Genomic DNA, 21,885 nt, shown 5'->3' with positions numbered 1-21,885 from the left:
TACCATTCCTTTGAAGCCATTTCAGGAAGCCATTCTGTTTTTCACTTCTTTTTGATACTTTGAATTCTTATCATTTTGTTTTTAAACTGAATTTGACTAGGAATGTTCCGTCTACTTGATCAATACATAGGGCATACGGCGGCTGTTTCAGGTCCACAGGGGATGCTTACTCCTCCTAGGCACCTGATTCCATCTCTGGAATTTCCAGGGGTCTGTGTTCTATACCCTCTTAACAGAATTGTATTGTTTGTAGATTTTTTGAGATCGATCACTGTTCGTTATCTTCACCTTGTCGTTTTTTAAGTAGTAGTAATATTGTTATTTGCGATGAGAAAAGCAATACAGCAGAAATTCATGAACTTTTGGTATTTGTATTTTTATCCACACATCAAATAATAAAAAAAGAAAATCAAGTCGGAAGTGTTTCGTGAATTCAAGTAAAGAATCTCAATTATGCATACATCTATTAACTATTATGGTTGCAGCCTTGAGCATGGACATGTGACCAGTATCCAGCAGTATTGGAATGCCTACAGCCAGCTGGTCCACCATTATGAATTCTCGCGTAACTCTCGCACGAGTGAGAGCAACCACTGAAGCCGATATATCGAGACATGTAAGCTTGAACGCATTTCGATGCGCAAGCCAAGTCGTTGGCACATGATCTCCAGCCTGAAGGAAAGAAGATATTAAGTAAAAATTTAAACATCACTGTATAAAATATATTCACAGAAAGAACATTCCTGTAAAAAAAATTAATTTCAACATTCTTAAATTCAATTGAAAAAGAGGATAAAAAGAAAACCACGATTCAGCAGGATATACCAAAAACGAATCTATGTTCATTTCAAATACTTATAAATTAAAATATAAGGTAACTTTCGGTGTTGCCTGTATGTCTCAGATCGAAAGCGAACTATGATTTAGCTAAAATTAAAAAAACACATATAATTGAAAACGGGGCAAACACGCCCCCCCCCCCCCCGAAACACCATTGGTTGGATCAAGTAAGATATTATTTCTGTTATTTAATCTTATCAGTATATTGTTAACTCATGTATTTAAGTTTACTCGATCCTATTAATTAACTCTTAAAACCCAAATACATGTAGTTATGTTTACTTTAACCTATCTGTTCATTGTTAAAGGTAAAGTTTACTTGATCCTATTAGTGTAAATAATAATGTTTCCTTGTTCCCATCATTTAATTGTAAATAACTTTGTTAACATGTTCCTATCATTTAATTGTAAATAACTTTGTTAACATGTTCCTATCATTTAATTGTAAATAACTTTGTTAACTTGTTCCTATCATTTTGTTAAAAACATTCTGATAGTACACACAACTACTCCAAAAGTGACATTAAAAGATATTTGAGTTGCTTATTGACAATATCTATGTAGTTTTTGGAGATCAAGTCTCCCGACAATCTGTCGTAATTCCCATGGGTACCCATTGCTCCCCGTTATATATTAACAGACCTATTTTCTGACCTATTTTTCTATTTTTTCATATGAAGCCAGATTTATTCAAAAACTTCTACATGAAAAAAGGAAGCCTCTTGCTGTCACCTTCAATTCAATATTTAGATATATCTACAACATTTTATTTATTTACAATTCCTACGTTGATTCGATATGATATACCCATTTGAACTCGAAATAATACACCGTTATCACCTGCATATGGAATTTATGTCTCCCAGTTAATTCGATACTTGAAAGCATGTTCTTATCATTGAACTGTTAACAGTTTATTTGGTCAAATCAGTACTTAACTTGATCCTATCGGTTAATTGTAAATAATTAAGTTTACTTGACCTTTTCAGGGAATTAATTGATTGTATGTTGTTTTACGTCCTGTTCGAGAATTTTTCGCCTAATAGAGACATCACCATATACTGGTAAAGGGCTTCAAATTTAGACTTTTACTCGGCACTCAGGGCCATTTAGCAGTTAGGGATCTTCATCGTGCCAACGCCTGTCGTGACACGGGGACTCGGTTTTTAAGTCTCATCCGAAGGATCCGCAACTTTCACTTCAAAGTTCCGGCCGCTTGGCGAAGGAACAGTTGCTACCTATTTTTTATCGACTTAGGACAGTCGTGGCCGGGGCTCGAACCCCGACCTTCCGATCACCGAGCGAACGCTCTACCGAATGAGTTACCGTGTACCAAGTTTCAGGGAATTGTAAATTATTAAAATAAACGATTCTATCAGTGTTTTTAAATACTTAAGCTTATCTGAATCTACTGTGAATTTTAATTAGATAATTTCTTTGTCATATCAGTTAATAGTGAATAATTACGGTTATGGTTGATGCTATCAGTAAATTGTGAATAGTTTACTTTGTCCTATCAATTAATTGTAAATAACTTTGTTTACTTGATCCTTTCAGTTAATTGATTTCATCAGTTAATTGTGAATTTATTATTTTTACTCAGTCCTTTGAATTATTTCTGAATGATTTTGATCACTTGATCTTATCAGTTAATTAAGAATAGTTTACTTGATCCTATCAGTCAATTATGAAAAGCATTTTCTTCCAATCATTTAATTGAGTTAATCATGTTAACTTGGCATATCACCGAGTGGTGAATTATTATGATCACTTGGTCATATCATTTAACTTTGAATAGTTTACTTGATCTAATTAGATAAATTAGGGTCTCCCATGGTTTGTGGTTGGATACGTTTTTTTATCCAACTAGTTGTGTGTTTTTATCTCCGAGCTTACTTGATCCTATCAATGAAGTGAGAATAATTAACTTGATTTTCTCAGTCAATTGTAAATAATTATAATTTTTAATTTTATCAGCTAATTATCAATAATTATATTTACCTAATACTATCAGCAAATATTAAAGAGTATACCAGATCCTATCAGATACTAGTAACTGAATAGTTCAATTTGTGGTCAGTAAATTGTGAATGGACTACTTGATCTACTTTCAGTGATATTGTAAATCATAAACGGTACCAATTTTGATGCACCAGATGTTCATTTCGACAATTTATGTCTCTTCAGTGATGCTCACTCTGATATGTGATATGAAATGTAAATGGATTACTTGATCCTATCTGTGAATCGTTAATAATTATGTTTACTTGATCCTGGAGAACCACAGTCGTGCCAGTAGCCCTCTTTTATCTGGAAATAACCACAGGAATCTGAGTTGACGTCAAAGTGACAACCGATGGCCTTGCACCCGGATTCCACCTAAAACGTTTGTAGAATAAAAATATATAAAAACATAGCTAAAACATTTTTTCTCATATAGAATAAGAATTTATAGAGATAAAAATATATATAGGGAACCTTATATCTACAGAACAGTTTTAATCATAACACATATGTAGTAGGTTAACATATTCCAGAATTGGCGGATCGCAGATCCTCGCATAAGCTTAAGCCCCGCCCACCATGACAACGGTAAATATGAATTGAAATGCCGACATTCGATGTAAACAATAGCGAATGCAGTACTATGTAATGACATTCAAGACGACTTTTCTATGTTTTATTTATTAAACACAATGTTCCTTTACCTGAAAAAAAGCTTACCTTCAGAAGATGTGTGTAAACCGAGCGTTCTGATCGGCTAATGTTCCTGTCAATCAAAAATTGGCGATCCGCCAATCGCTTGAGCGGAATGGTAATACAATTTTATAAATTTTGCAAATTTTTTTTAATGCAATGCTTAAGCTTTTAAAAGTCAATTCACATCCAGTTCAATTCCATTTACATATCCAAGGCTTTTAATTCAACAATGAACCCAAGACCCTGTTTTGTAAAATGAAATAGGGATGTGCCCTTGCGCCGAAGCTGTTTGTTGATGTAATTTATTACCAAGAGTAGTAAAGAACAGTGAAGTCATAGTATGACGTCAGTGACGTATGACGTCAGTGACGTCATAGTGTGACGTCATAATGTGCACTGGCTATAACAAGTATGTATAATAAGTGAATTTTAACCTCTCTGTATAATAGATATACCTCTTATGTGTTTTTATTAGTTTATTTGCATAAAAACTCCTATACATTGCCTTAACTCACTTGCAAAAGCATTCTGATCTTATATAACTTCTTTGAACCACTTATAAACATAATCAATTCAATCTTTAGAAGGCGTGATGAAGAAGTTAAGCACAGAGTCCATCAAAAGCAATACCATTTCAAAATTTGAAATATTAAATCTTTCCAGCCTTTCCAGCCTTTCACAACGCTATGCGACGTTCAATAGGACCTGCAATCAACATTCTCGAGCATGCTTAGAAACGTTTATAACTTGTTATCATAGACATTTTTCTGAATAATAAGCAATCAGTTCCTACTGTCGAATAATAATGCCAAAGAGTTTAAAACAAATTCTGAGTTAATATTTACTCAATGTTTGGATTATTCGCTGCTCTATATCACTACATTTTTGTAGCCTCATTGTGACGTCACTTTAGCACGAGTTTCACCGTGTATATTTCTACGCGTGAGAATACACAAAAATGACTTTCAAATCAATTTCACAGTTGGCTTAGTAGAAAAACACAGCAAATGTAAATATTAGGTAATGAAACTTGTACGTAATTCTAAAACTTTTTTTTTCTATAAACTTCTTTAATACAATTATCTTTGCCTTCCTGTGCTAAATAAACTTCTTTATAACAATTATCTTTGCCTTCCTGTGCTAAATTTCGAATCCTATTTAGGATTTTATTTGGGCTTAGAACTATAGCAAAAGAATCTGATAATTATAGGATCTCCTATGGTTTGTGGTTGAATATGATTTTTTTTTTATCCAACGGGTTATGTGTTTTTCTTCCCGAGCCTTGGCAAGGGGATAAAATCACACGAGGATCTGGATAAAAAAATCATATCTAGCCACAAACCATTAGAGATTTTTTTTATCACATGTTCTACACATAGCTATTTCATGTTTTACATTGTCTTATACATGTTAGTCCACAAATTCACGCAAAAACCATTGTGACGTCACAATCGTGGATATGAAAACGATATCCTATGAGCTATATCCACTGTATAAAGGCGTAAACATGTGATAATTAAATTTAAACAACGTTAACATGTATATGTTTGACAATTATGTAAAGGAGATGGACGAACAAGGAGTGCAGAATGCCTATAGCTTCAGATATATAAAAATCATATTCAATCTGTGAATATAGCATTTAGAGTAAAGTTCTTATTATTGAAATCTATGAAATTATGATAAACAGAACTTTTCTGAGGAAAAATTACTTGGCAAAAATTATTGTTATTATTAAAATGTGGTATTCGTGGGATTCGAACCTTTGCAATAAATATCCTGAGTATCATTTTCTTCAAGACTAACATGCTAATCACTACGCAACGCAGCTCCTGATGAATAGTGACATTTAAATCATGTTTGTGATATGACCCTTGACTAAATGGACTTAAGAATTCCTCGGAAAGACGCAAATGTTTTATCATAAAAGTGTATTTTTAAGGTATAGTTGACCTTTGCTCCATGTTCTTAACCAAAACATGTATATTTTGAGGATAATCCTTCAAAAAAAAAATGGAGAGAAGACCCACTCACATGGAAAAATTGTGCTATAATATGAGAGAATGATCCTTTTTGTCCTCATTAGTGTGTATATGCAGTTTCTTAGGCCAATAATTTCAATCTTTGTGAGATTTTTGCAAATTGTGGAGATTTTGCATAAAGTATACTTTAATGTTAGATGAAATATCAAAGAAAATTTTGTTATAATTGAAATTTAATTTTTCACCTTCATGTTTGTCGCATTATAGGCATTTCGCTCACCTTGTTCGCCCATCTTCTTTACATTTATTTCGGTTTTACTTTGATTTTTGGTCAAGCGGTACGTTACTTCCAATAAAGATACTTACATTACAAATGCACTGCAAGCAATGTTGTGAAACGATACCTGGAAGGGAACAGACGCTAGAAGGAATCACGGGCAACAGAAACACATTGATTTGAACCTTTTTTTCAGGTAAATTATATTACATATGATTAACTTTATTAAACCCAGAAAATTCACTTTTAAAAAGAATAAACGAACCTACGGTTAAAATTTGAAGTGGAATCCTGAAAGAGTTTAAGTAATTTTCAGTCGAATTCTTTTTTCAACGATATTTTTATCAGACTTACCAGAGGAGAATGATCCAGTGTGTGAGGCACTGGTCAAGCAACATCTTCGGTGTGTCCCTCCTGAACACATCCCGCTCTGATAGTGACCATTATGACAGGCCAGATGGTCATCTTGGCAGTGACCACCTGAGTTAGTGCAAGGGGCATCGCTTCCTAATGACCACAACAGACGGGATAAAGTAGCCATGATAGTGGATAATATCACCATTTACATTGCTCTCTCTCTCTCTCTCTCTCTCTCTCTCTCTCTCTCTCTCTCTCTCTCTGGAGTAATTTATCTATATGTTATATTATTACTATAACTTCTCTATTTACTTACCGTAAACTACACCGACTAACAGTGCAATACCACACAAGAGGGTTTTACTGTCCATTGCTCACAGTTCTGTTACAAAACTAGAATACAATGACTCATATCACTTATCTCTATATATATAACAATAAACGTGACATTCCTTATAATTCCCATATCAGCTTGTTAGGAAGTATTTCAGTTCAAATAAGATTCTTTTCTTATTCACTTATTCCTATCTAAATACTCCTGTCTTTATGTAGTGATCTGGGAAGAATATAGAAATCTATTCATTGTGAAATTCGTATTCGTCACATTTTTTCCTCTCTTTATAATTATATCATGTTTATTTTTTTTTTATTTTCACCCACCTAGGTATATTCATAAATTTATAGATCCATAGTTACATGAAATAGGCTCAGTAAATACAAATTTTATTTAGATATAATAAATTTTTCGGTAAATTGTCCTTAAAAAGCATTTACTTTCGTATAACTTAGAAGATATTTGGTTAAGTCATTTCACACTGAGACAGTTTAAAATTTCAAATTTTATATATTCGTCTCAATAATTATTAAATTTATCAAATTTTTAGTTGTCAGTAAATAGAAATTTTTTGCTTAATTTTTAAGAATTTTATTTCATTACTTTTTTTTATTTGTTCGAAAAAGAGATTTTAGAAAGATTTAAAAGGAAAGATTATAGAAAACTTTTCTTACGAAATACAAAGGACAACGGAACTAATGTTAATAGAAAGATTAGCTTTCTTAAGCATCCTGTAACAAAAATAAACAGTTACAGACACAAAGAAACAAGCCTTTAGATTAGATGTTAGTTAGGTCATAAAAACAAAAACAAAAAGTCAAGGTTTTTTGCACAATTTGTGGATTTTAGTCAAAAAATCTGGATTGGGTGGGGGGGGGGGTGGTCATATTTTTGGATAATTTTATTTATTTCTATTTATGCCATTTTGACTACAGACTACTCCATTAACTTGATCAGTACTGAGGACTCAAGGCGGCTGTGACCGGTGAACAGGGGATGATTACTCCTCAAAGGCACCAGATTCTACGTCTTGTGTTTTCTGGGCTCTGTGTTTTTGCCTTGTTCATGGTTCGTATTCTTTGATTTATTTATGAGATTGATCACTGTTCGTCTTCTTCACTCTTGTATGTTATTTCTTTCTTTATTTTGTTTCTTATTTTATAGACTATTCTTCCGAATTAACTCCTGAGATATTGATTTATAAGAACCTTCGATACATCCGTATCATAGTAAAGTTTCTGCATTATGTTTATAATTTCATTCCCATGGAAACAGATATTTTATAACCATCATATCTCCATCTCTTGTAATATCATATAATTGGAACAGAAACCTTCATTTTAAAACATGTTACTTCCCATTTATTCATGATTTATCAAAACATGGTACAGAGGTCTACATGATTTATCAAAACATGGTACAAAGGTCTACATGATTTATCAAAACATGGTACAAAGGTCTACATGATTTATCAAAACATGGTACAGAGGTCTACATGATTTATCAAAACATGGTACAAAGGTCTACATGATTTATTAAAACATGGTACAAAGGTCTACATGATTTATCAAAACATGGTACAGAGGTCTACATGATTTATCAAAACAAGGTACAGAGGTCTACATGATTTATCAAAACATGGTACAAAGGTCTACATGATTTATCAAAACATGGTACAAAGGTCTACATGATTTATCAAAACATGGTACAAAGGTCTACAAAAATCTTTAATGAAACGTAGTTTTTGACAAAAAAGTAACCATCGGGGAGACTGACAGACTTCATCCATTGAAAAACTTATTACTTTGAGGAATTAATTTACTCAAGTGGAAAGCATGATAAAATAGACAAGATATTCTGGTTAAGTTGTCCTTGGTAATGGTAACCTTACACGTGCCTCACTGATAAACGAAATAGAGGACAATGCTAGCAGTGAGTAGATTAAGAAACAAAAATAGCCGAATCTTACATATCCTGTTTAATGATTGTTTCTATAAAATAAGAAAGTCCTCCTCCTGGAAATTCAGCACGTCACAATTTAACATCCATGAAATAAAGTTTCCCAGTTAGAAATATGAATTTCAAAGTTTATGAATACGCAGTACATGTACTATGCATATTAATAGTTTGACTTGATTTTTAAGAGTATATGTTTGTTTGTTTGTATGTTGTTTAACGTCCCTCTCGAGAATTTTTGACTCATATGGAGACGCCGCCACTTGCCGGTGGAGAGCTGCAAATTTTGTCTTATACTCGGCACTTAGGGCCATTGAGCAGTGAGGGATCTTTTTCGTGCCAGCAACTACTGCGACACGGAACCTCGGTATATACGGTCTAATCCGAAGGACCGGTCTCCACGTCCCACACTGGGATTCGAACCCTCGACGTAAGGATCAACTCCTTACTTCGCGGCTCTAGAGCAGACGCTCTAACCACTGCGCCACGCGTTAAGAGTATGTGGGGAGGGGATTAAATCATGTAAGTTCAATGGTGACTTCATTTCGCTAAATATGGTAGTAAAATTTTGCATAGATAAGTAATTCTAGCTTACTTCTAACAGGTTTTTTTTTTTGCAGAAAGCTTACTCTTGAAGCACAAAAATCAAAAAATGATTTTCCTCAGGAAAGGAGCCCTGGAATGTTATACAGATGTATTTCCTTTTTCAACCTTTTCAGTTAAGAAGTGCAGATAATTGTACACGATTATCTGAACCTAGTGAACAAATGAACTTTTTTCGATATATTTTTATTCATAGGGTTTTTGCTATAAATAAATGGAAAAAAAACTAATCACTTTTTACAAATTAAAGTTAAGCGCAACAATCTTAAAGTATTATATGTTTGGGAGCCCGTGGGTTCAAACCACGGCCGCGTCTGACCTAAGTCAACAAAAAAGGTAGCAACTGTTCCTTCGCAAAGCGCTCTGCACATTGAAGTGAATGTTGTGGGTCTTTAGGATTAGACCTTAAAATGTGAGGCCCCGTGTCACAGCAGGCGTTGCCTCGATAAAGATCTCATATTGCTCGATTGCCCTGAGTGCCGTGTAGAGGTGTAAAGAAGCCCTGAATCAAAATATGGAAAGACGTCATGGCTATATGGCATGAGTGAAAGAATTCTCGAATGGAATGTAAAACAACCTACAACCAATCCAACAATCATCAGTAGTATTAAAGGAAAATTATTGCAAAAGGACAAAGAAACTTGACAAAGTTAAGGCATTAAACAACAAGTTTCGTTATAGTTATACAACTACATAGACCTAAATATTACAAACTAGAATATCTCTCACGTCATGAGCGCTAATATGGTAATATTCTCCCTCTCATTTCTAAACTAACATATCTTTGAAGTTTAAACGTATACATGAAAATGCGATAAAGATAACGAAAAGTATTCGAGCTCAAAAGTCCATTAAATATTACAAAATAGGAGCAGAGCAAACACGGACCTCTAAATATCAAAGGTGGGATCAGGTGCCATGGAGGAGTGAGCATCCCCTGCCGACTGGTCTCACCCGCCGTGTGTTAATAGCATTCATCGAGCAATGAAATATTTTATGCTTTATTAAGCAATTTTGGTTGGAACTCCTTTTGACACACTCCTCTTTACCTTTACTTAGTGCACGTATTTAAAGATTTGTTATTGTCAGCTACTTTAAGTCAGATTGTTTTTATGTTTAAAAGCTTTGTAAAACTACAGATAAGGGATTTTAAAATTGTTACGTATAGGCTTGTTTAATTTTCATTTGCAACCCCCCCCCTCCTTAAAATTATCATCTAATCCTGTTTGGTAGCATTCAACCAGTCCAATCTCTGCTAATTACGAAGTCTCTTAAATGATATCTTAAGATAAGTTTGTAATTACCAAATTATTTATTCTTGACACCAATTCCAACAAAAATCAAGAAATTAGTAAAAAATCAGATTTCAGTGAATATTTATTAGTCCAGTATACTTATTCTTATTACACTATTTGTATCAAAGTTTTATCCATAAAATAAGTCTTTTAGGAGACATACGATTGATTTCAATATTACTGTCGTATCGTTTCAAATGACAGTTTGCCGAAATTTCATTTCTAAAACAACATTATTAAGATTCATACATGTATTATAAAGTTTAGAGTTTACAGATATTGTGATATGTAAACTAATACAACGTTAAAGAGCTATTTAAAAAATCCAGACCTTTCCCTGAAGACTTCTTCACAAGGACAGAAGTCCTGATTCAGCAAGCACCAATCAAATGGGGGGTCTCATTAGTTTACATTAAAAAGAGGGAAAATCAAATGACATATGAATTCATGTATATAAAATACAAGATTTCAAGATTTGTAATTTCCAGAACGACGTCGCTACAATCAAACTGTAAAATCAAATAAAAAAGTTTGTTAGGGGTGCAAAGGCCAAGAGTGGACTCAGAACCCGTGACGTTGCAGAGGATACATTGGAAATGTTTTTAATAAAATCAGTGTATTTCAAAAGCTTACTCTATTTAAGCAGACATAAAGATCAATGAAAAACAAGATAACATAACATGAAATATTCACAATTGTATGGGTATTTTCTTTGCATATTCGACTTTGACATAATTAAGCATCGAATCACTGCAAGTCTTCATTCCTTTTCTGCATAGATTTTTAACATGTATATGATCTTGTTTCAAAGTCTTGCCTCTATAGTCATAAACCAATGTGATGTTAGTATTATATCCCATGTCCAGTCTGAGGTTTATGTTAGTTCCTTTTGCTATTCGAAGCTATTGAAAATTTCGAATTGCATTTTCCTTGGCATACAAATTTGTTGTGGACTTGTTTCAAGGTTGAGTCACCGAGGTCTATTTTATGGGTTCAGGGTAGAAAGAGAAATTTCTGGTTTTGATAAAGCATTGTTCACATGTTAACCTTACAACAAAGCTTTATGATAAACATGATGACTTTAACCTTTCAACCGTCAACTTCCCTTACTTATGTAGCAATATACCCTTATCACCTGCATATGAGGTTTATGTCTCTCAGTTGATTCGATACGCAAGTGCATGCTCTCCGTATGAACAATTTTCTAAAACGAGGCAAACTATTGACAAACAAGTTGATGAAACAGGGATATCAACAGTCTCGTTTGAAGTCATCATTTCGCAAGTTTTATGGTCGATACAATGATCTTGTCAGCACATACAACCTATCATTAAGTCAAATGCTGACTGATGTTTTTCAATTCAAACTAATTGTTAGGCCATTACTTATGCACTGAACTATCTACGGATTTTTCCGGGGGGGGGGGGGGGGTCCCGATCATAACAAAGAGCACACGGCGGGTGTCACCGGTCGGCAGGGGATGCTTAGTCCTCCATGGCACCTGATTCCACCTCTAATTTTTGAGGTCCGTGTTTGTTCTGCTTCAAATTTGTATCGTTTCATTGGACTTTCGGGATTGAATACTGGTCGTTATCTTCATATTTCATGTTAGTAACCATAACTGTGTATGGAAACTGTTTATCGAAACTTGAATAAGTAGGTTTATTATACCTCATTATAATTATTCTACACAACGCGTTATCTGATTGGTTCTAGATTATCACGTGATCGGGCCATAAAACTTCATATTTCACGGTCGTCGGCATGCTTTGCATCATATTCCTCCTCTTCGGAAACCTAGTGCATTTTCCCGCAATAGTTTACCGTTCGTTGAAAGAAAACTCCCGAGAGTAGTAGACGTCACAATAGCCTGGTTTACGTCACAAAATTGATGATTAGTGATGTGTCAAAGGGTTTCAGTAACTTTACGTTAAAAATGAAAGTGAATTTTCGAGCGGTTCCGAATTTGAAAGTTTATGTTTATTTCAAAGTTTTTGCTTGTTTCGGTATAATAAACAATTCATTGCATGAATGTTCGGGAAACATGAAGATTTATTCAGCCAAGAAATATCATATTTCCCTCGGGCGAAGCCCTCGGGGAATATGATATTTCTTGGCTGAATAAATCTTCATATTTCCCTCACTATCATGCAATAAATATATGTATAATATCAGACAGGTGACATAATGAGTCGCCAATTAGAAATCTGCAAAGGTGACTAAAATAACAACATTAATAGCCCCAATCCCTTATACAAAGGCTACAATTCAGTCAACATTATTAGCCCCAGTTACGCAATCATAGGTGACCGTACTATGTTTTTTACGTCAAATTTAACAATTAACATATATATGTATGTTTTAAAACTTTAAATTCCGATGGGTGTGCCTTATATTGATTTGCTGGAAATAAATGAAGGTACTTAATGCTTTTAATGCTTACACATTAGTTTTCCCTTTATAGTCTGATCCCTTGATCTACTGACTATGTGTGATTCTATTCTGGAAACTCGTCCTATCCCTTGATCTTCTGACTATGTGATTCTATTCTGGAAACTTGTCCTCTATTTTGATGGACGACTTCTTTCCTGTTAACTTACCTAAGTTTAGAATAGATAGCAATTAAGAGAATGCACACTTTCATGTATATCCTTAATCTTTCCAGTATCATGTGTGCGGAACTTCTGTCAGTTTCCCTTTCGAAATCGCTGGTTCCGATTCATAATCGAATTTTTTAAGGAGGTTTTTCCTTGCTGTCCTTAAAATAAAAGAAAACTTTGATATCAAAAATTCGAATCTTTGATGTCACTTTTAATTTTTTTTATTTTATTATCTTTTAGTACTTCAAATATAATAAAACTTGGTAACAAAAATTTGAATCTTTGGATATCATGAAATTCCTAAAACATAAAAATGCTAAGAGAGTGTTACACCTATAAATGTCCACAGAAAGATAACAGTTCAAATGTCTATCCTGGGTATGCATTATGTTTTGGGAATATCATCCTATGATTGCTTTCAATATTATATTATATTTGAAGTATTCATACATTTCATTTTTTTAATTAAAAAAATGTTATAAATAATATTTGATATTTGAAATTAGGTTGTTGTTTTTTTTTTTTTTTTTTTTTTTTTTTTTTTTTTTTTTTTGTTTTGTTTTGTTTTGTTTTGTTTTTTTTGATTTGTTTGTTTTTGTTTTTGTTTTTTATTTTGTTTCTATTATTTTTTAAACAGAATAGAGTTTAATTCTTAATATAAAAAAAAAATTACTTCCTCATATCATAATAGATAGTCTAGCTAAAAGTACTTGTAATAAAGTGAATGGCTAATGCAAAATCAAATTGGTGATATCGCCTATCAAATCAAATAGGCGACATCACTAATTCGAATAGATGATATCATCAATTCAAAAGCTAATAGGTGATAACATCAATTCAAAAGATGATTAGGTGATTTCACCAATTCAAAAGCTAATAGATGATATCACCTATTCAAAAGCTAATAGATTATATCACTAATTCAAAAGCCGATTAGGTGATATCACCAATTTCAATAGGTGGTATCACCTAATCGTAACGTTATTTATATTAATATATTGAATATCTCCATTTTATGTGGCTTCAAGATTTATTATGTCAAGACTCCTTTGACCTTAGAAGGGACAGTGTAATGTGGTAAAAATTTCTTATAAAGAAAGTCTGGATCATGATTACTCATGTCTCTTGTCAATCGTAAACATATAAATTCTATGCAACGGAAATCTGAAAGCAGCAGTATATTTTTATTAAACAATTATGACACAAGATTACTTTGTCAGGTCTAGAGAAAAAATGTTATAAATCCTTGCAGCTTATTTGGAATTCCTGATATTAAAATTATTCTTTGGAATTTTTCTTACTGAATTTCTTATAAAGGACAACATTTTGATATTCGAAAGTTGATTTTTTCGATTTGAAAAAAATGCTTAAATATATTAAAAACAGTTTTGTTTCCTGGTATCAACGTTCTCTTTCTTAGACATGAAAACCATTTTCGTATATCATGAATTCTAAAAGAATTGAATTCGAATTTTTACAGGAAAAAAAATTGTTTAAGGCATTTTGAAATATGAAATGACAATTTTTTCTTATTATAATGAAAAAATTCAGTGTTTTGTTTAAATGAGTTTCTTCACCAAATACTATTTATTGTTTTGAAATTTCAATTTGCACATCACGCAAAAATGTTTAATTTCATAAATGCTTATCATATACTTTGAGAATTTTTTATTTATCAACAAAGGCTAATGCGTTCCCAAACTTTTCTTCTTCGTTATACGCAAAATATGTTTATACATGTATCTCTTGAATTATTATACAAAGTATATTTTTACTGATCTTAAAAAACAGACCAGGAACATAACCTAAAAAGCTATCCGTTTTTTTTTTAATGGGTTGTATATTTAGATCTTGAATTCTCACAATTTCCTTATTCCAAAATTACGATTGACACAAGTAGTGCTTTATCTTTGTTCTTACATCGTTCCTATACTGTCATTTAAAAAGGTGGGTTTTAGATTCTGTATAGCTATGATTATTACCAAAGTTAGATTTTTATTACTTATTTGAATAAAATTAATTTTTGTAAATGCATTGAAATACACTTTTGAAATTGTACATGTAACATACGATCTATAACAGTGTTATAGAAGAAAATTAAAGCTATATATGGCGTATCTGAGCTAAACAATAAAAATACGAGATTGAGTCTAGATAAACATGATATATGTTTTTTTTTTTTTAAGTTCAAATTAAATTTTTTACCGAATTTGAACTTGAATAACCTCATGTTTCCATAGTTATATTGACTTTAACTGTGTCTGTTATCTAAATGCGGAGTCGATAAATAAATCGGTTATTGTTTTTAAATTTCTAATATCTTTGAAACTTGATTGATTTAAATTGTGTAATTTACAGGAAAGTCCTAACTTTATGCAAAGTAATAAAACAAATAGAAAGATCTTTTTAATTTTAGTTAGTCTGAACTTTAAAAAAAAATACGCCATATGTGACTTTAAGGAATGAATAGTCACCCAATTTATACGGTATAAAGTGGGTTGGGGCAGTTTACGCTGTATAAATCGCTAAGCGGTTTATGAAAAAGCGTAAACTGTTCAAACCCAGTTAATGTCGTATAGATTTGGAAGCTATTCAATCCATTCCTTGTAATTTAATTTTCATTCATTTAATGTTAGAAAATACGACGATTATCCTTATAAAATGACGTCAAATTATACACAATTTTAATGTAACGTCAGGCGATTGATACGTTTTTGACGCACGTCATTGTGACGAAGGCATCACAGTTAATTCGATATAAAATAATTTTTTTATACTATCAAATGGCGCGTTACAATAGGAATTAGATTATTTGTTAATAACATAATTACTGATTTATTTTGAGTATACAGTGTATATTAGTTTATTAGTTTATTTCCTACCCTTTTTTATAGGGTAAGGTATGAATGGTACATCAGTACAACAATTGGCTGAAAACTGTACACGGTGCATGTCAAAAAGGAAGCATGAATTGTCACCTGATGATAGGATTTTGGAGCTGGATCAAAAAATGGCTTTGACCTTACTTCCGGTCGTCGTATATGTGACAATTTTAATGATACTAGGAATTGTGGGTAATCTTGTCGTGTGTTACATTTATTTCTTCAGATGGAAGAAGAAAACCGTTAAATATTTTATTGGATTCTTAGCAGCATACGACTTGATAACTTCAGTCACTTGCATGCCCATTGAAATAGCAATGCTTCAAAATCCAATTACTCTAGATGACCCATATCTCTGTAGTTTCCAAAGATTTTCTCGTTCAATGACATCATTGGGAGCCGGATTAATGTTAGTCGTCATTGCAGTGGACCGATATATGAAAATTTGCAGATATGCAAGAAGTCATATTCAAATTCCATTAGCAATGAAATTATGTGTATCGACAGCAGTAGTTGCGTTACTATTTTCTTGGCCATGTCTAATCATATTTGGACAGTTCAATAGAAGTGAATGGCCCATTGCAGAGACATCATGTACCATCGACAGAGAATATCGAGATACGCTTTATCCGACAGTGTACTATGGCATGGTTTCTGTCCTCTTTTTGATAGTATCACTGTGTCTTCTCACATTATACTCATTTGTTTTGATCAAATTGTGTAAATTTTCAGCTACAGGAAGAGGAAAGAAAACAAACAAATTTATCAACGAGAAAAATAGTAATAATACATCATCTTCTCCAGAAATTCTGCACGATGACTCCACCAATCTCAACACAAACAATCTAAATAGTTCGGAACACAATCTTTCAACTGTTAATCCTAAATCTGCAAAATCCACCATTTTAAATGAAAATAAGTTAATAGTTTCTGCACATAAGCGACCTTCCATTCAAATACGAATGAAAAGAACAACTTTAATGCTGTTGTTAATTACACTCATACAGTGGACGAGTTACTTCCCTTACTTTGGTTTACTTTTTGGTAGGACACTAAACAAGGATTTCGTACGAAATATGTCAGAAGATGCGCAGATACTCTATAACATAGGGGTGAGATCCCATTTCCTCAGTAGTGGAGTCAATCCCTTTATGTATGGATTTTTCAGTCAAGACTTTCGTAAAGAGCTTCAAAACGCTTTTCGGTCAATGAAGATTAAAATAGTGAATTAGATTCTTTCGAGCAATTTTGGGGGTTGTATTCATGATATTCAATCGGATTTAATCGGATGAACATATCTAAAATCTATAAATAATATGTTGAAAATGTTTGCAAAACTATTTGTACGTGCTTTATTATTGCAAAACACATTTCGGAAGGTTTCCCTTGAAACCATCCATACAAGTATCTAGAAACATACTTGAAAACTCACATTAAGTGTTACTTTTTATGTGAGTACTCTGTATTATGTATTGTTTGTATGTGACCACTCAACAATTTGAATCAATTATAGGTAATACAGTAATATCCATAAAATCTATAAGGACATTTCAGGGGAATTTCATTTTCAATTATTCAAGGTATGGATTTCTGGATTGTGAAAGAAAAGGGTAGTTTGAAGATTCATCTTTATGTCAAATTTGTGTTTTCGGGCAATATAAAGTCCGTACAAATTGGTTGGCATATTTCTATAACATATCTTTATTCTGAGTATTCTGAAAGTGATTGTAATAGACAAATGAAATATGGAGATAACGAAAAGTATTCAAACTCAAATCCGTTAAAATAATACAAAAGGGAGCAGAGCAAACACGGACCTCTAAAAATATCAGAGGTGGGATCAGGTGCCATGGAGGAGTGAGCATCCCCTGCCGACCGGTGACACTCGCCGTGTGCTCCCTGTCATTATCGGGAAAAACGAAAAAAACGTAGAAAATTCAGTGTGTAAATAATGGCCTAACAATTAGTATAAAAAACGTCAATCAGTATTTGACTTAATGATAGGTTGTACTTGCTGACAAGGTCATTGTATCGACCATAAAACTTGCGAAATGATGTCTTCAAACGAGACTGTTGCTATCCTTGTTTCATCAATGTCTGTCAATACCTAGCCTCATTTTACAAATTGTTCTTCCGTAGAGCATGTTCTTGCGTATCGAATCAACTGGGTGACAAAAACCCCATATGCAATTGATAAGGGTACATTGCTACATAAGTAAGGGAAGTTGGCGATTGAAAAATTGAAGTCATCATGTTTATCATAAAGCTTTGTTGTTAGGTTACCATTAATGTCTTTTCTAGTAAAATATCCAAATATGAAACATCTGTGTCAGACTATGTGGTTAAAAAATTCTATAATTTCAGGAACATTATGATTGGCCAAAGGTGTGTCAGTGCGTTATATTTATTTTTTGTTTGTGCTCAAAGGAGCGTCATATGACCGATAAAGAAAGCAATGTTCATAAGAGAGTTCATTATCAAAGTAAACATACAAATAAAGCAAGAACACCTGTGTAGTGTTCAATGCATTTCACACTTTACCTGATCAGTACAGAGTGTTTACGGCGGGTGTGACCGATCAGCAGAGGTCACTTACTCCTTCTAGGCTCCTGATCCCACCTCTGGTGTTTCCGGAGGTCTGTGCTTTTGCCCTGTTCACGTTTCGTATTGTTTAAAAGATTAATGAGGATGATCACATCTCGTTTTCTTCACTTTTTCCACACATGTTTAGTTTGTAACTTCTGTGATAGATAAGTGCTCTTTATCTAAAAGGAAGATTAGTGGAGTTTTAAAGGGGACTGGGGGATTCTTTAAATCAGGGATTAGATTTGTGAATTCGTCATAAGTGCTGTGTGTATTATCTTTTAAAAAGATACTAACTAAAATTAAAAGCTATATGGTGTTTTATTCCTTCTTGTCAACAATATTGACTCTTTGGATGAATCATCGGGAAAAATATAGTAGAATAATAAAATTATTTTGTAAGGTATTTAATAAAGAAAGGACACTTTAGCAATATATTATATTCAAATTTCCCAATCCCAACCTAAAATAAAACATGTCTACAAGGCTCCGTCATCAATCTATTCAGATTATATTCTATTCAGATTGATGACAGATCTTTTTTAATTGCAGAAGCTAAACAAAATTAAATTTAAAAGCATTTTAAGATTACATATATAAGTACAAATAGTTAGGCCTAGCGTAATCAATTCAGAACTTCTTTCATACTTTTTGTAGTTTTCAGAAACAATATTCTATCTGATTCGCTGACGACCAATATATAAAATTACTAAGAAAAAACGGTTAAAGTATGAAAAATTCTTATTGTGTTGGGGGAGTGAATGTCCTATACATAGAACATATTAATGAAAGTGCATTTGGGATACATTTATTTGTATGAAGAAATTGAAAATAGCAGAATATCACCAATATGCTGAAAATAGTAGGTAAAAAATACATTTGAAATTATTAATCTGAAATACTCGCAACATACTCGTTTATCATAGCATTTCTAGGTCATTATATTATCATAAATCACTTACTTCCACCTTTCTAAGAAAAAAATGTTAGATTTATTAGATTAGTTACATGTTTCATTTCATTTTTTTAACTGGTGATGAAGTTTCGCAAAAACAATTCATTCTAGCTGACATCGGACAGCTTACATTTGTAGAACTAAAACAAATATTCATTGTAAAGAAAATTACTTGGAAGCCTATGAAAGATGTATTTCCTCCTTTTCAACTTTTCTAAATCGAAATATACCACAGAATATTACTCAAATATTCAGAGCCTTATGAACGAATGAATTTTCCACTTAAAACCCGCATACAACTTATATTTATCCCTAAACACTGAATAGCAAATTTACTTGACTTTTTTATATTTGCAAATTTAAACGCACTTTTCCCTTCAGAATGAACAGAAGAATCTTGCAAACATAAAGAAAACTTAACGTTGAGTTCAGCCTGTTACTTAGATTCTATAGAGAAAATTTGCTGAAAAATTCTATTTCGTTTAATGGAAATCAAGAGCCCACACCTCCTCCATCCCTCAAGACAGTATTTTGATGTCAATTCAGTCACTTTTCTAACAATATTTTCACACACATAACTTAGAATGGCTTTTTTATTCCACGTACTTATTTTACGTACTTTCAAATATGCGTATTTTTAAACATGTTAGAACGGCTCTTTCATCAATATATTCAGAGTAAGTTCAGCAGTATTTTTTAATGATAATTAATAAAAAAAAAATTTCATATAGACAAATTTAATAAAATGTACTGTGAAATCACTAGGTGATTCTCCTTCAACCATACATTCAAACCCCCCAAACCAGTAATTTTTCTTGATATTCTTTAATCCTTCTATATAGTAACACGGAAGTACATACATGTTAATTACATAGAGGCCTAGCGTGAATAATGCAGAACTTCCTTTATACTTTTTAAGGTTATTATACAACTCTTCATCTGTTTAGGTAAGCACCAATTGTAGTGATTACCAGGAAGAAAATATAACTGTTAAAATATGCAGTTATTGAACTGGGGAGTTAATGCTCTATATACAGAACAAAATAGAGTGCATTCGTCACATTATATAATTGTACGAAGAATTTGAAAAAAGCAGAATATCAGTCATATATGGGAAAAGTAAAAAAAGATGTTGATGAGATTTTTGTTAACGACTTTTTTTAAAATCAACATTTATTTTCATTCCTAAGTTGATTCGATATATCCCTTTAAACTCGAAAGAAAAGACAACACAGAGTCTGGCACAAATGTTTCATATTTCGGTACATGGAAGGCAAATTCACAAAACTAAATTTAAAAAAAAACATCTTGCAAATGCAGTGAAAAGTTGACATTGAGTCCATGCACCTTGCAAGTTATATATGTTGAAAATTCTCTTCCGTACATTTAATAAGTTTATAATTAATGATTATGAAAACAAATACAAGAACCTGTATAGTGGATCCCTTGTATGGGATTAACTGTGATCAACCTCATCGAACTAAAAGAAAAATCATTCAATGAATAAAATGTTATAAGTATAAGAAGTTTTGACTCATTTCTTTGGTGCATATCATTGATTTAAAAAACAAAACTGTATAGTGGATCCCTTGGATGGAATAAACTGTGATCGACCACAACGAACTAATATCGCATATCATTGGTTTAAAAAACAAAACTTTTCATGTTTTATTCAGCAGTTTCATTTAAAAGTACTCGAGAGGCGGAAGAAACATTGCTTTTACTTTGTTTTTCTATTCGTCAATTATAAATACGCGTCCTTTTTTAGAATTATTTTTAACTGAGTATAGTCCAACGATAATAAATGTTGCTATATCACGTGACGATAATGATTAATATCATAGGCAACTAACACAGCGAAGTGAAATTGCGAATTTTTTTTTTAATTCGTTGTACGTTTGCGGTTACAAATGACTTTTTTTTTCACTTCTCGCTTTTCTTTTCACCGTGACATGCACTGATAAGAAACAAAACTGTCGCACAATTCACAAGTGAAATAAATCTTGTTGGTCTTTAATTCATAGGATGTACCATTAAGAGTTCCAAAAATCATTAAAAAGAAAAGATTATTCAGGTCTGCAAAATATCCTTTTTTGCCTAGCGAATGAATGTACTTAGCAGTACAGTACACCTGAACGAATATTTTACATCATATAGCTTGTTCACTCGATCTTCTGACCCATGATTATTTTCTGCAAACTCATCTTCTGTTGTAATGCACATTTCGCCCATATGAACTCACTTTAGTTTAAAATGATTGAAACACACGCCCATTTCCTTGTACTTATCACTATTACGTGACAAAAAAAGCATGTACGTTTCCCTTTCCATCTCGCAGTGGTGCTTGATTTCGTGTTCCAGGTTTTGCCCTACTTTCAACAATATATTAAACATTGAGAGTCTTTTCTTGAACTTAATCTTAGATATCAAAGAAAGAAAATAGAGTTTTTTTTATACAAGAAAATATTTTAAAAACACTAAAACGGCACATGTCTCAACTACCAATAACCACATAGAGAAA

At 32.5% G+C, this 21,885-nt stretch overlaps 2 protein-coding genes across 2 annotated transcripts; one reads left to right on the top strand and one right to left on the bottom strand.

Annotated features, from left to right (window-relative positions):
- Positions 1-380: 380 nt before the first annotated feature.
- Positions 381-6,527, bottom strand: LOC133186949 (lysozyme 3). Its single transcript, XM_061322332.1, has 5 exons — positions 6,473-6,527; positions 6,154-6,306; positions 5,889-5,926; positions 3,108-3,219; positions 381-672 (listed from the first exon to the last, which is right to left on the bottom strand). Exons 1-5 carry the CDS (start codon positions 6,525-6,527, stop codon positions 467-469), a joined length of 564 nt encoding a protein of 187 aa, XP_061178316.1. The 3' UTR covers positions 381-466.
- Positions 6,528-15,846: 9,319 nt separating this feature from the next.
- LOC133186948 (alpha-2 adrenergic receptor-like) lies at positions 15,847-17,058 on the top strand. Its single transcript, XM_061322331.1, has one exon. It carries the CDS (start codon positions 15,847-15,849, stop codon positions 17,056-17,058), a length of 1,212 nt encoding a protein of 403 aa, XP_061178315.1.
- Positions 17,059-21,885: the final 4,827 nt, after the last annotated feature.

This window comes from Saccostrea echinata, unplaced genomic scaffold (genome assembly GCF_033153115.1).
Source record: "Saccostrea echinata isolate AGI-Se365-2 ecotype Australia unplaced genomic scaffold, CSIRO_AGI_Sech_v1 ptg000014l, whole genome shotgun sequence".
NCBI classification, from domain to species: Eukaryota; Metazoa; Mollusca; class Bivalvia; order Ostreida; family Ostreidae; genus Saccostrea; species Saccostrea echinata.
The sequence above is the reverse complement of the archived record's forward strand: the minus strand, read 5'-3'. Positions and strand labels throughout refer to the sequence as shown.